Below are 16,318 nucleotides of genomic sequence, written 5' to 3'. Positions count from 1 at the left end.
TGAGGCGCCATTGATCAATGAAGGGGGTATTTGGGTAATATGACACAGAGACAAGTGGTTGGACTACAGAGCCAGTGTAGTAAGTAGATGGTGCGTGCTGGCTAGTGTATGGGAGAGCGGATGCATGGATGACTGGATAGACTATAGCAATGTCTACATAGTTAGCTATAGGCTTCACCTACTGTTAGTGTTCCATGTACTGGCTATGACAAAGTAACACCCTTGAGTCTTGATACCAAGCTACGGCGGAACTTCCTTTGGCAGATACGCATGATGAGATCTCCTATATCTAGCTAGTTGAATATGTCCAGCTTTTATACTCGCAGGATGTTGATTGAAGTAAAATAACAAATAAAAGATTATCAAGTTGAAACAGAAGTAAATTACTGTCTTTTTCATGCTACATTCTGCTGCTTTGTAATATCTGCTCCATGATTGAATGTTTTTCAATGAGGTTATGCATAGCCTAATGATATATTAAAATCTAAATAGCGTTGAAATTGAATCAACTTTGTAACTATTCCACGTATACTGTAACTTTACTTTTCTGCTTATGCATTATTTTTCTGATCTCTACCACACGGTGTTAAGCAGGGCCATTGTTTACTATCTGGTGCACAAGGTGTTAGAACTAGTGTCTGATTGGCTGCTACATAGGGTTTCTATTGACTTAAATCTAACAGGTTTTTTCATTGGATAATTCTATATCTATAACCAGTTCAAAATACTTTTGACATTAACAAGTTTGATCTATTTAGGTGTGGGATCTAAGACATGTTGGCTTTATAAATTGTTTGCATGGTTTAAAATTCTCCCTATTTTGATAATGACCTAGCATATTATTAACCCAGACCTTGATGCCTAACATAGCTGCAATGGCACAGATTGATCAAAAGTACTTTCATTCCATTATGATTCCAGGGATTTCTGTCACATGATAGATTGGAGGCATGCTTTATCGGCACGTTGACATGTAGATATATGTGTACTATTCCAAGCTTCTGTGAAGTGTCTGTTCCCAGTAGAAAAATGCTCCTACCGCAATCTAATTAAAAAGAATGGCCAAATTCACTTCATTTTTCTGCACTTTTATTACATGTTGATCTGACACACCTGACATTGGCATCACTGTTTACCAATTATCAACCAATCATATTATCTGTCTCTTTTAATATTCAAAAACAAGACAGTGACAAAAATTACCTTTTGACCAGTCATATGGTCAAGGTCACTGCTGCAGAATTTAAAGGTCCTAGATAGACTTAAGCAAACCATTCACATTTTCGACTTTCAGAAACCCCTGAACCAATTTCAATGAAATTTTGCAGAAACCTTCCATGGCTTAAGGCAAACCAAAATTGTGAATTATATGATCCCAACCCCCAAACGCCTGAGGGACAGGGCAAAATAAGGTGTTTTTTTGTTTTTTTTTCATGACCCACTTAATGTAGAATCAAATACTGTCACATACTTATTTTGGCAGTTGTTTAATTTTAGCCCTGTTTGTGCACACAATATTACATGCAGAGCTAAATTTTTTATTTGAAACTGAACATGAACAAAGTATGTACAGTGAAGATCACTTAACCCACCCTTTCTTTTATGTGCATTTTTGGAAGACCTATAGCCATCGTGCTTCTTTGGTCGTCATGCACCGTCCGCCGTGCGTAAGACTTTATTTTTAAAAAAAAACTCCTTCTTAACCCCAATGCGGATTACTACCAAATTTTTTTTGAAGCATAATTGGGGGAGGGCGATCATATCTTATGTAAAAGAGGCTGGTCTGACCCCCTGGGGACAGAGGGGCGGGGCCCTTAAAGGGGAACTTTGGTGAATTTTTGCTTTAAAACGCTACTCCTTAATGCCTTAATGGATTACAACCAAATTTAGTTTGAAACATCATAAAGCGACAGCAATCATAATTTATGTAAATGAGGCTTGTGGGGCCTCTGGGACTGGGCTTTACCAAAGTTGTGAATTTCATGATCCTAGGGTCTCACATTTCACCCTGGTGTTGGGGTAAAATTAGCTAGAATAGTTTATATACATAATTCATATTTTTGAACATTATGGGATGGCAGTGTAATGGTATGCACATATTGGCCTTGAATGACTCCCAGGGGCTGATGGGTGGAATGGCAGAAATACAATGTATATTGAATTTAGAACCCAGGTGTCTTTTAAGGCCCATAAAACTAAACCAAGTTTGATGAAACTTTGCATGTAGCCATATATTGACAAGGTCTTGGACGAGATCGGAAAATGGGAACTATTCAACTATAACAGATCTATCATGACAACATTTTTTTAGCTCACCTGGCCTAAAGGGTAAATATTTCAGAAATGCTAATAGTCCTGAAAAACCAGATGGATTTTGATGAAATTTGGTCTGGAGAATTATTTGGCAATATTGGATGTTGCATAAATGAAGGATGTAATACTCTTGGGGTGGAAGAATTGGGGCTCAATAAGGGAAATATAGCAAAAACAAAAAAACTTTAAAATACTCTTTCTTTTTCAAGAATGACAGGATTTAGTTAACCTGTAGTTTGAAAACATTTTTGGGAGAGTCAGTTCAAAAGAAGGCAAATACATGTATTTGAAATTTTACTTAAATCAGAGTATTTTGTCGTACTTACTGAAATATCCTTGTGAGCAATGCAGGTCCTCTGGCAGTCATTTGTTGTTTGCTTTATCTTTGATGACATTTGTGACATGGATGCCAACATACAGGCTTTGTAACTATCTATTGCCTATTTGATAACACTTGGTTGCTTCTGTTAGAGACCTGGCAAATTTGATTGGTTGATATAGCCAGATGTCAATTGGACGGTGATTCTTCAGATCTCTTTGGAACAAAGGGTAGATAAATGTTGCTTGAGAGATCTGATTTTAATTAGATTGTGCTTAGCAGTTTGTTGTTTGGCTGACTTAATTCTAGTTATGGTCAGAAGAAACTAATGAGTGTCAGCATGGTTTATATAGATACTGAAAATCAGGACTTTTTTACAGTAGATTTTACCAACAATAAATTGACTGGATGAGAATTGTAGTCAGTGGAATGTTGCTGCAAATGTATTGTATTTTAAACATCAGTTCCATAATTACAGGGGAAAGTTTAGAGGAAAGACAATGCCATAGAAATGGATATCGTGTGTAGATGTCACTGGGTTGTTCCATGTTGTCTAGTATACATATGGATAGTGATAAGAATTGTTGTTATAAAGATGTGTGTGCATGTGAAATATTTTGCATGACTATTGAGTAATTCTTACTTCATTTATGAAATAAGGTGGTACTTCTAGATCTTTTGTTGTCAAATATTTCTCTTTTGATGTATTTTTTTCAAATTGCACTGTTGTGATTTTGTATCCCTGTATTTCCTTACACAGGAGCTTCCAAAAAATTAAGTAAGTGTGGCGTAGTTTGCGTCATTGTTTACTGCTCGTTATTCTTTGTTTACAGTTATATGACCCTGACCTGTTCATTTTTCGGCAAAAGCTTTTTGGTGCTTGGAGATTTATGGCTATTGCTGTAGAATGTTTGCAATGCATCAAACTGGTTGAGATGGTTATATGTTCCAGTTCAAAAATATCCTATCAATTTCCTCCGACCTTTTAGACAAAAAAATGTTTGAAAATGCAAAATGATAACCATATTGATGTAACTGTAAACATTTCAGGTTCAGTTTTTGGCTTTATTTTAGTTTGACATATGTCTCAAATTATTTACAACCTTCATCATCATCAAAATAATGGAAGATATTAACATAATAATAACTTTGTTCATTATCAGCAAACTATATTGTGAATTTGCTGAGGAATCATTTTAATTTAATGTTGAAAAGCATTTCTGTTGTTTACATGGTAGAGAGTAGTAGAACCTGTTTTTTCCTGCATGCATGTCATCAATTGAGCCAATCAGATACTAAATTACTTTTGTTACCATGGCAACCAGATGAGCCATCATGTCGCCATGGTTTCGTGGTGTGCGATATAATTAGTATAATCAATGAGCACCAGTAGAGCAGTACTTGGCACTTGTTATGATATAATGGTGGTGGTTAACTGTTTACTGTAACAGCTATGATGATCAAATGCAACATTCAATAATTGATGCAGAATTTTAAAATATTAATACTAATAACAATGTTTTACCTCATAGATAATGCAAAATTTTAAAATAACTAACAGCTGTGATCAATGAAATGCAAACAGAATGCTAATTTATTCTTATTGCCAGAATTTAAATATATTGTTAATGCTAAAATAAAGGAAAGCAAAAACGTAACTAATATTAATTAAATCATATCAAAGAATAAATAAAATTTCAATCCATTTATAATCTCAAAAAATTTTTGTTTACCAAAATCTGACCTATTATCTGTTACTGAATTACAGATTTGTGTGTTTTGATTTGAAAATTAAAGAATACACTAATATGTGTAGCTATAGGATGTGTTTTACTGTACCAAATGTTGTTTTGATGCTTTAAGGAACACAACCATCCAACCTCCTCATCTGCAAACAGAGTAAAAGAGACATGGTCTCAGCCAACTGAGTTTGGCAAAATTGGGCTGTTAATGACAATAACGTAGCGCAAACAACCAGCGTGGTGTATGATAATCAGAAAGCTTTTGCCATGTACTGTTAATCCCTATTGTAGATCTGCTTTGTAAATCGTGGGATCAAAGAATATCTCTCCACCCTGGATTTTGTTGGTGTAAAGTTTGACCTAACTTTAAATGACTGCTGTATAATTGAAGTCGATCTTTCTCTATAGCGGCCATCTCTTAAACATCTCATTATAAACATTGATGATTTCTTGGTTTATATGCTGTATATATCTTACTGTGTCACTTTTCTGGACCCTAGTATCTGCTTGGTATACATATTAACAGTTACTCTCATATAGGCACATCTAGTACACTATAAAACATAACTGTTTCCTCCGTGTTGGTACTATAGATATACTGCGTACAAAAATTGTATGCAGCAGGTCCTGTCTGATTGAATTGTTATAGGACAGATTCCCTGCTGAAATACATAATGTTGCCTTTTCTTTTATGTCATTTTCTTGGTAAATCTCATCTCAACTTGTTGAAAGGTTAAAATATTTAAAATTTGTGTAAAATTTGGACTTGATATGTTTCATCCAAATTAGATCTAAAGGTTGTTTCAGATTTTAACAAATCACTTGGAATTTCCTGTTAAAAAAGAGTAAGAAAACTGGACAAAGATTCCAATGATACAAATATATCTTACGGATGATGGAAGTGGTAGAGATAAACCTCCACAGAAGATATACTGTCGGTGACAAGATCTATCTAGGCTATGTATATTGACCCTTTCTCTCCTTTGCTTTGTGTATTAATAACATTGAAGTTCTCTCCCACTAGAACGTTTAGAACAGTTCAGCACTGCAGCATACAGACCCAGCATGCCTATAAATGGGAGGAACCTCTCAAATATCAAAACCACAGTTCCTGTTACAATGTCATTTATTGTTCCTTTGAATTTTGTACTTTTTTTTTCAATAATCCTGATACTTGATATGTAAAAAATCACATTCTCAAACATGAGACCGAATTGTTAATAATGTTGTGATGAAATCATCAAGGGATTATTAATCAAATCAAATAAAACCAATATAATCCAACTAGCATATAAGGGATATTTTCCACATGTTTTTGCTGTTATGAAAAATGTATAAAAACATGTGCTTCTGATGGAAATCATGTGTCTTCATTTACCTAAATAAACATACAATATCTTATTTGTAGAATATAGATTTATATCTAGATCAATTTACAAATGTTTGCAGAGCCCTGATCGCATCACAACAGGTTTGCATTTTAGCTGAACAGTGCAAAGTTTTTGTACATTTTAATAATCGACAAATAAGCCTAACGATGCAATATTTTTGTAAAATGTATTATCCAATGCCCCTTAGTTCCATTGCACTATATATTAATTTTATATTCGTCGGGAGTATTTCCACTAATCAAAAGTCATTAGAGTTAAGGTACAGAACAGCCAGAAATGTTCCAACTTAGCGGAATATCCCTTAAAACATGATGTAGTGGACAATGTGTGAAAGTCTGATATACATGTTATGCACAAGAAAGTAAATTAAGATTCTGAAATTTATATAGAAGTTTGAATGTCAGTCAGACTTGATTACCTGGGTATGTGCATGTACATGGCTTTGGTCAAATGTATCACCGCTTTTACAGACTGTTACAAGGACACAGTTGCCTCCCCTGTCTGCTCTCTATTGGATTGTCAGATTAAACAGCTTCTGTAAATCTTTAACACCCCCACAATCTTAACAAAGGAACCCTATATAGCTTTATATTTACCAGCGGTGATCATTTAAGGGACTTTTCTGTAAACTTTGTTGAAACTTCAATTATCAGGAACATTTATAAAAAGATTGTGATTAAAACATGTTTGAAATAGATTTGCCAATAGATTTAATAAATATCTGAGGTAGTCTTTCTGTCATTTCAACACGGTACAATTCAGCAGTTCAACCAGATACACCAATGCATGTTGTTGTAGTCTAGAATTACACTGGCTCACATCAATCATCCAATAAATGTTGCAATAATAGTGAAAACTTCACAAATTATCATATGATTCAAGCAAACATATTAATTAACATGTTACATGGTAAGTCCTGAGACCAAGAAACATACAGTTGTGAATACTTCTACAAAAATTCAGGCATAATTAACATATTGTCCAAAATTGTTGAAAATATCAGTTGCAATACAATTCCGCAGGTAACAATCTTTGGAGCCAAATGCATGCTCTGTATCAGTTTCTTGGGTCATTTGTACCCAACATGTTTAAAGTTTTGGATATGCCTTGATTTCTTCAGAACTGTTTAAGGAGGCAATTTTAGCAAAAATTCTTAGTAGAAACAATGACCAGTCTATATAGCATTGTCTCCAGGATAAACTAGAGTGTGATATTTATGCATTAAGGTTATGAATTCCATTTGATAAGTGACTGATTTGATAAGTATCATTTGTCCATACAGAGTTATATTATATGTTATAAAGTATAACATTTTCAGTATATTTTTTGTTTTAGGCGGTCGGTACAAGAACTGGAAAAGAAGATGGTTCATTCTGAATGATAACTGCCTCTACTACTTTCAGTTCACCACTGTAAGTTACTCAAAACTCAATCGAAACCTTTAATACTGGTTTTATTGACATGTCAGGTCCAGTTAATTGCTACACATTACATTTCATTTTCTGTGCATTCTATGCATGCGTCTATGTATATTTAAGATAGAGATCTATATAGCACAACAAGTTCACAGTGCGGTTGTACTATATCGGCAATTTAAAACATGACATGAAGCATATGAGATGATGATCAAGAAATCAATTTGCAACACTCATACAGTGGATACCGTATTGGATACAGTGACATAATTTCTATGACAGGACAAAGAACCAAAGGGGATTATACCGCTGGAGAACATACAAGTGAGAGAGGTACCTCCAGAGAAGTCCTCCAAACCTAACGCATTTGAATTGTATGCGGCAAGCAACGACATCATTAAAGCTTGTAAAGTTGACAGAGAAGGCAAGGTCGTGGAAGGTCAGTATTTGGCTATTGTTTTACAGACATTTGAGCAGTAATCATCTTTACTTGGATTTAAATATTTTGCATGAATGAGGCTAGAAATTACTGCAATTTGATTAGTAAGCTTGTATTCAATGATAAGTGTTGTTTTTGTGGTGTGATATTTGATACACTGGTAAATTGATTTATCACGTAGGTAAACACAATGTGTACCGAATGTCATCTGCAACAGCCGACGACAAGGAGGAATGGATCCGATGTATCAGGTTGGTATCCCCAATTCATTAAATTTCTACATAATACCATCATTTAGTAGAATGTTTGCTTGTTGTTAAGTTTAAAATTTAGTGAACATGTCTGCTATGAATTTTACAACTGGTAAATCTGTAACATGTTCTTCAGGCTATCACTGTTAAACATATGCACATTGACAACTCAGTTTTGTGAACCTTTCCTTCTATTTTAACTTTACCACTATTTGCTTGTAGAGCCAGTATAAGTGAGAATCCATTCTATGATATGCTGTCCGCCCGTAGGAAGAAGGTCATTACAAAGTGAAGAGGTGGCCTGCTGGATACAAGGCCTGGATGGTCACACACAACATGCTGTACATCTTCACATACTCATCAACACATAGTGAAAATGGTTCTTGTATAGAAAACCTGTAATGCTCCTGTCTGTGATTGTGTAGGATAGCAGACTTGAAATGATAATTTATTGTTCAATTACTGATTCAGAAGTACTATTGTATGAAATCCTAGCTTTAATTGCACTATGGGTTTCTAAAGTCAGAAAACTTGACCTGTTATATGTCAATTTTACTGTAAACATAAATCTTGTTTTTTATATTTGACTTCAATAACTGATTGGTTTGTTGATATTACTCAGACAAATGCTATCATAAATGGCTGAAGTTGCTGCTCACCAATTGTGCCACAATCCCTGACCGTTGTGCCCCTTCAAAGAAAACCTCAACAATTGTGTCACTGGTATTGGTATGCGTGTAGTAAAACAGCATGTATTTACCTGGTATAATATATCAATTCAATCTTTATAGGTTGTTTCAGATTTTATTAAATACTGTTTTTATTTATTATTTCAAAAATGCATAAAAATAGGATGACATTTGAAAAACATTCTCTACATTGAACTTTTTTTTTTTTTTTGCATTTTGAGAATAAAACCAAGAGCTATTGAATTGAAGGGATTAACTAAAATTGTTTGAAACATATTTCTGATGATATATTTGAGATGTATAAACAGTATTTGTAGCTTTTTAGGTCATCTGAGAAGTCTCAAGTGACATTTGCGATCATGTTTTTGTCCGTCGTTGTGCATTAACTGTCTGTAAACAATTTACATTTTCACCATCTCAGAAACTCTAGAACCAAATTACATGAAATTAAATTTCAACCAAAATTTTGAATTATATGGTCCTATCCTCCAGGGTTCCTGAGGGGTGGGGTAAATTAGCTGAAATTTCAAAAATCTTCTCGGGGGCCAGATATGGTCAGGTAGAATCAGATAATTTTTCTAGATGGAATGATCTAGATGCTTTAACCAAAATAGTGAATTTGATAGCATCGGGGCTCCCGTTCCTCCCTAAGGGAGGTGGCAAGATTTACAATAGTTTATAAAGGAAAATCACATTTTTGAGCATCATTTGTTGAACTACCATTGAATATGATTTAAGACTGGGTTAATAGTACGGTATGAGTTTGGGATGACAGTTTGATGGTACATGTATTCACACATTGGCCCTGACTGACCGCCAGAGGCTGGGCAGGGCTACAATGGGTCAAATGGACCGAAATATATATATGAACACACGTGACCGTTAAGGCCCATAGGCCTTGTGTTTGATATGAAGAACTGTGATAAGTCCACAGTTGGACTTGAAAGCAATAATAAGGATTACACTTTGGGTACTCAGACCAAACTTGTAGAAGTAGGGAAGTACTGGAGACAATATTTATTGTATAATAGTTGTACGTTCTATATATAAAGTGATTCTAGTCAGAATAGGTTTGAGAGCCACAGGATTTGAAATATATCCTTGTGTTGGTCCATGATTCATTAAGCTTTATTTATACTGTTAATGTAAGAATTTGGTGTGAAATACCTTTGTTTGACTCACTTTGTGATGCATTGATTACCTCCCCTTAATTAGTTGATCACGTGCCCAGATTGGGCACCTTAGGAGAAGATTACACCAATCATCCAGGGACCAACATTGTACTTGTGTATAGGACTAGTGTATTAAGTCAACACTAGTAATCACTTTACCTGTCGGTCACGCTATGTCTGATGTCAACCCTATGACTAACTAGTGGTCACTATACCACTCGGTCACTCTACACCTGTCTGGTGTTGTCTAGTGACCAGTGTGTCGCATCAAAACTGACCAGCTAGTGGTCACTATCCTTCTATTTCACGCTATACATGTATATAACTATGTTCGAGATCAACCCTCGACTAATTAGTGGCCGTGATACCTGTGTATTTTCTAAGGACCAGTATGTGACCACCTGTTTGTATCTGCCATGTTGATAGGTTGTGTCCTTACGAAATAATATATTTTTGGGAGTCCTTCATACCTCGTGTATCCAATCATAAACAGGTTGTGGAAAACCACCAACTTTCGTATAATACACAATTTTCATTATATGTCATTTGAGTTATAGCTTTGTTACTAAAAATATCCAAAATCACTTAAAACTTCACCTTTTAAATTTTCTTATCTAAATGGCATCTATTTAGTCATGAAACATCATTCAAAAGGAAAAATAAAATTAATTTGCACGTGGGAAAGTACCGAAAATTATGCAATACTTCCGGTGTAGCAACATCAAGTTTCTAAGTAGCCAAAGCTTTCAGTAAACATCTTTTAGTGAAATATTGTTTACTTTGTTCAAAATTAATACACCTTGCAAAGTATACTGTTTAAGAGATTCTTGCAATTTTTTAGTAACAAATCCATACCCCAACTGGTGTATAATAGGCGAGTTTGTGTATTATATGCAAGTTTGTTTTCTCCAACCTGATAATGCACTGACCACTGGTCATGGGGATCAGGTAAACCAAAGGAGCTGTCCTTAGTTGGTTGTACAGATGTTTTTTAAGAATAACTTGTAACTTCATTTGTTTATTTAATGTAAAATTTAATGTTAGAATAAGTGTGTCTACCTTTAATGTCATGACTGTGAGTTGAAATAAGAGTGAATTGAAATCCGTGCCAGTTTGTTCATGTAAATGACGGGTGAGTGATGATGGTGGTTTGAATGGTTTAAAATATTCGTATTGAATTGATTAAAACTGATATGCACATCGGTATTACTGAATCAATGATGTTAAAATTTTTGTCTCATGCACATCTAAAACACAAAGCCAAGACAATGGTGTTACTTTAACCCAACTTGATATATACAGTTAGAGCATGTAGTGGACATCTCAACTTACCCTTCATTTACGGAATATCATACAGATTTATGATCCAGTGACTATGGAAATGAGGGATGTTGGGAATCTAGACTTTTAGTTTTGTGTTTAGCTCAGCTTCTTCCAACCAGACCTAAAATATGGCTGCATGCTAGTATGGACATCTCCACACTTTACAGATTATGTGAATTTTCATTTTAGATTTTGAGAAACTAATTGAAAATCTATTGCTCCTCCAATTGATACAAAATTTTGTTTATAGTTAAATTGGAATGAATTCTATAATGTATGGGTGAATTTTCTTCTAAAGAATATTTCGAGTAAAAATGACAGGAGAATTTTGAGAATAAGTGTTCTGTGAAATTTGATATTTGTCTTGCAGTGCATAATTATTTACACTTCATAGTGTATACATGGTGCTTCCATACCACCAAATTGAGTTTTTGGAAAATATACTTAATTTTTTGTGAATTTTGGAGTTTGCTTAAAATCCGATATACATATTTATTAACTTTTAGTGAGACAGGCGAGGCATAATTAGTTCTTCTTGTTAAATAGAGTTTAAGATGAATATGAAATCACTTCAAATGTGAAAGTTTGTCAGGTGTGTGATTGATGGTTTGAGTAATGTTCTCCTCAGTGTTTGTACATTATAATGGACCTATATATAGACTAACCTCCCTGTATAGCTTGGTAGGGCCTTGTGTAAGGTATTTATTAATACACAGGTATGTAAATATGTTGTTTAGTTCATTGTTTGAAGATAGAGCTACCAATAGCTCAGTACCATACAATCACAATACTGTTCATATTTATGTTCTTGGTATTAGATGTATTTTTTAAATATATTGTAATGTTATGAGTGGTCAGACTTTGAAAGCTGTGATTTTGAAACTGTCATAAAAATAGTCACATGACATCTTAATACCTCTGTAACCTGTTTGCACAGATCATGGAATATTGATTATGACACACAAAGTTTTAGTCATCTATACCATTCAGTAAGTTTCACATCTAACATGTTGGTCCTGTTTACTCAGAAGATCGCTCAGCATACAAAATGTCAAACTTCCTTCAGCTCATTATGTACAGACTATGCAGTCACTTTCACATATGTAGATCGATCAAGAGTGTTATGCATCATCACATTTTAATCTGTATTATGATTGAAGATATATATATCTTGTAATATTGTTTATAACACACGATTATGTATCCACGTTTGTAAGGAAAAATGGCAAAGACATTTTTGTCATCAGTAATGGTCAACATATTACAGATGTATACGGAACACAAATTAACAAAAAAAAATACTACATGTATTACTTAAATAAATTTGTATCTCTAAAACCTATTTCTAGCATTGTTTTTTAAGCACATACCTGCAGGGCAAGGGGAAATCTATGTACAAAGTGTACAGTCATGTAAGTAACTGTTGTAGATATTTGATATACTTCATTTTCTTTTCTCATTTGCCCAGCTTTGCAAGGTTACCAAAACGTTAATTCATTCTTCATTTAGATGATTATCAATATCAAAAGGTACTGTTTGAATTTTTTGTCGCCAGTTCCCATGTATATTTCAACATCCTTCGGCTGCAGGGTATAAGGTACCACATACATCTTTAGAACAAGGTATTGTAGTATATTGGTAATCTTAAAAAAAGAATAGTTATTACCTCAGCAACTACATGTAATAGAATTTATATATTTTTGCCAGAATCTGATGGTTAACCATGTGTCGAGATGTCTAGAGACATATTTCAAGCATCGAGAGTGGAAATGTTGAATTTTGGTTTCCTGCCTTTGAGATTGGTCAAGATCAAAAGATACTTTTTAGACATACTTTATATTCCTTTGATCCACATGTTATACAGACCAAAACCAGTTGCCAAAGTATGCTAACAACAAAGATGATCATCAGAAATCATTTAAACAAGCATACTGAGGATTGCTTAAGCAATACATGTCCCCTATCAGCCCCGCCAGCTATTACACTGTAATGATTTTTAAAGAAACATGGTTTTCTAAAAACAGTAGCAGTGACTTTGACCTTGACCTCAAGTAATAAAGCCAGTAGAATGCTTAACAATGGATTTTCTAAAAATAGTAACAACCTTGACCCAACATCCCTGTCCTTAGATATTATGGTCCATTGCAATTGTGTGAAATTAGATCAAAATCACTGAAGAAATGAAGCCGCTGGAGCACTGACAAAGGATTTTCTAAAAATAGCAACCTTGACCCAACAACCCAGAAAGTCGAACTTATAAAGATATAATGGTCGTTTTTAATTGTGTGAAGTTTCATCAAAAACCCTCGATGAATTAAGCCTCTAGAGAAGTGACTAACTTCACCATCCCCTAGGTTTCATCGGTGAAAGGGAGTAATAACATGTTTGGCCACTGTGCTCTGGGAAATGGATGATTCGTTTGAATAAATATGGTTAAGGATAAATTGTGAAAAGGAAACTCATTTATAAGTTTATAATAATAAAGATGATGGCGGAAAACTAACTCACAAAAATAAATTATTTATGGAATTTTAACACAAGCCCTGAACAGAATAATAAATAAAGAAAACACTGTTATTATCACTGAAGAATTATCTTCCATTGCATTTATTGACATCCATCATATGTGCAACATGACTTGATGAAACACCATTACAGTATTATATTTATACTATTACAGTATAATGTATTAATTATCCAATATGAAGATGAGGTTATGCCCGATAACACATAGACTCTGCAATTTCAAAACATGAACAATGCACTCAGCATGTAAACAAAGTGAATTTTACTAATTATTTCACATTCATTTCCGGAGATCTAAACATATATATTGAATATCAACATGGATGTTAGGGCAGACATGCCTAATGAGTACACACTCGGGATCAGAAGGACTACATTGTTCTACTGTTACCATGACATATTACCTACACTGTTACCATGACATTACACAAGCTTTTGCTATATTCCATACACACGAAGAATTAATTAACAGATAATGTATATTCTAAAATAGGAGCCAATACATCTCGTTGGCCAACTTCGAATAGTTCCAAAAGGTAAAAATAAAAAAATAATAATTGAATCGACCCGAAAAAAGACAATATCAGGATTTTTTTCTTGCCCTTTTATTCCTGAGTATTCGACCAGGCTTTTTAAGGATTAATAATGACTGATACAACTTATAGCCTTCAATGATACTTCATGAAACATGTAATGAGCAAGAGGATGGCAGCAATGGTTTATGTATATATGGAAGCAACTTAGAATAGGCAATTGAGCCACAACATGTAGTTACAGTGTTACAATCTCACTACTAATAGATCCAATACAAAACAGCAATGGCATGGATTCTGGAATACCACAAACTATAAACAGAATTGCAATTTCACTGATGTGACTGAAAGCAGAGGCCAGAGTTGTATTACAGTTGATGTTGCTGTTGTAAGCGTGTAGTAATCATAAGCACTGGTTAAATCAGTAAAGTATATAATTATTATTATTGTGGCACCTGTGAATGAGCTACTGATAATATACATTTATACGTGGTATCTGTTAGAAAACGGACAGCTTGTGTATCCAGTATACTAGTTGAAAATTTTTATCTTTTTTTTTATTTTTGGCATCACAACATAACCCTGAATGCTTCCGATATTCGGTTAGAAATTTCAACCTTCTTACATTTTCAGAGTCTGATTGTCATACCATTGAAATCTTCTACTGACAGCATGGTAAGGAAACTTAACAACAGTACCGCGTGGCAGAACAACTTATACCCCTGTTCAATGGCGTGTGGTGTGATTGATGAATACAAATTTGTACCGGATGAAGAGTTTGACTTCAGCTACATGTATTTGGTTTTGAAGGTGAATTTTGAAATTTTAGTCAATTTCCTCAATTTTGGGGACAATATCTAATTTTTAAACCATATAGATTGTCATCCCATGATAAATGTATTCAACAAGAAATCCTAGGCAAAATTACCTTGGAAGTGCTTAGACAATCCTTCCCTTGAAATGCCATAGTAAACTTTATCCCTTCCAATTTCAAGTTTTTTACAAAATTGCCAGATAAAAATTAATCCAACTGTCAATATCAAATGCACATTATACTTTTGTTTTTATTACTATTTTAACAATAAATGTAGTAAGACAAAAAAAACTACCTAAAAATATGGAAACAATTGCATTGCTCACCTGGATATTTCAGTAATTATGGCAAAATACTCTAATTTAAGTCATATTTCAAATATTTTCCTACTTTTGAGCTGCCTCTCCCAACAATGGTTCAAACTACAGGTGAACTCAATCCTGTCATTCTTGAAAAAGAAAAAACATCTTAAATTTGCTATATTTCCCCTTTTGGGCCCCCTTTCTCTCTGGCCAGGTGAACCAAAAAACCTGTATATAATATTATCTTTACAAAGGACAATAACTTACGTAAGTTACAGTCACATAATTCCCATTTTCGAACACATCCAAGGTCTTGTTGATACATCTATATTGCTACATACAAAGTTTCATCAAACTTGGTAGATATTTACTCCAGTTGTTGTGTTCACCAATAATGATATTATACAAAGGGCAATAACTAAGTTACTGTCGAATAATTCCCATTTGTTCACCAATAATGATATTATACAAAGGGCAATAACTTCCCATTTGTTCACCAATAATGATATTATACAAAGGGCAATAACTTCCCATTTGTTCACCAATAATGATATTATACAAAGGGCAATAACTTCCCATTTGTTCACCAATAATGATATTATACAAAGGGCAATAACTTCCCATTTGTTCACCAATAATGATATTATACAAAGGGCAATAACTAAGTTACTGTCGAATAATTCCCATTTGTTCACCAATAATGATATTATACAAAGGGCAATAACTAAGTTACTGTCGAATAATTCCCATTTTTTTTAACTCATCCGAGAGCTTGACGATATCTGAAATACATACAAAGTTTCATCAAAGTTGGTGTGAGAAAAATACCTGATCAGTATCCTCATTAGTATTGACACAACACTGTTTTATAAAAACTCTGACCTAGCTGTCTACTGATACCGGTGCAGGGGTACGGCAATAGCACCCCTGCACTTTGTCCCGCAAGCTAAAAATAAGGTTTTTCTTTCATGGCAAATAAATTCCTAACAACTAATACCTCCATAGGTATATTTCAAGTCAAAACAAAAATAAGGAAACCAATCGGTGCTAATCCAGTAAAATATCTACCAAATGGAGTTATGTCCAACA

At 34.1% G+C, this 16,318-nt stretch overlaps 1 protein-coding gene across 3 annotated transcripts in view; it reads left to right on the top strand.

Annotated features, from left to right (window-relative positions):
• LOC117323710 (cytohesin-1-like) overlaps positions 1 to 12,392 on the top strand; it is a 41,682-nt gene extending 29,290 nt beyond the window's left edge. For 2 of the 3 annotated variants that reach the window (XM_033879126.1, XM_033879142.1), the window contains exons 10-14: positions 3,393 to 3,410; positions 7,101 to 7,177; positions 7,463 to 7,619; positions 7,801 to 7,870; positions 8,093 to 12,392. In XM_033879126.1, the coding sequence (XP_033735017.1) occupies positions 3,393 to 3,410; positions 7,101 to 7,177; positions 7,463 to 7,619; positions 7,801 to 7,870; positions 8,093 to 8,162 (392 nt within the window). In that variant the 3' untranslated portion in view covers positions 8,163 to 12,392. The remainder of the gene's footprint in view (positions 1 to 3,392; positions 3,411 to 7,100; positions 7,178 to 7,462; positions 7,620 to 7,800; positions 7,871 to 8,092) is intronic. The other variant, XM_033879133.1, reaches the window with a different exon arrangement.
• The last annotated feature ends 3,926 nt before the right edge of the window (positions 12,393 to 16,318 follow it).

This window comes from Pecten maximus, chromosome 1 (genome assembly GCF_902652985.1).
Source record: "Pecten maximus chromosome 1, xPecMax1.1, whole genome shotgun sequence".
NCBI lineage: Eukaryota > Metazoa > Mollusca > Bivalvia > Pectinida > Pectinidae > Pecten > Pecten maximus.
This window is presented reverse-complemented; position numbering and strand designations above follow the sequence as displayed.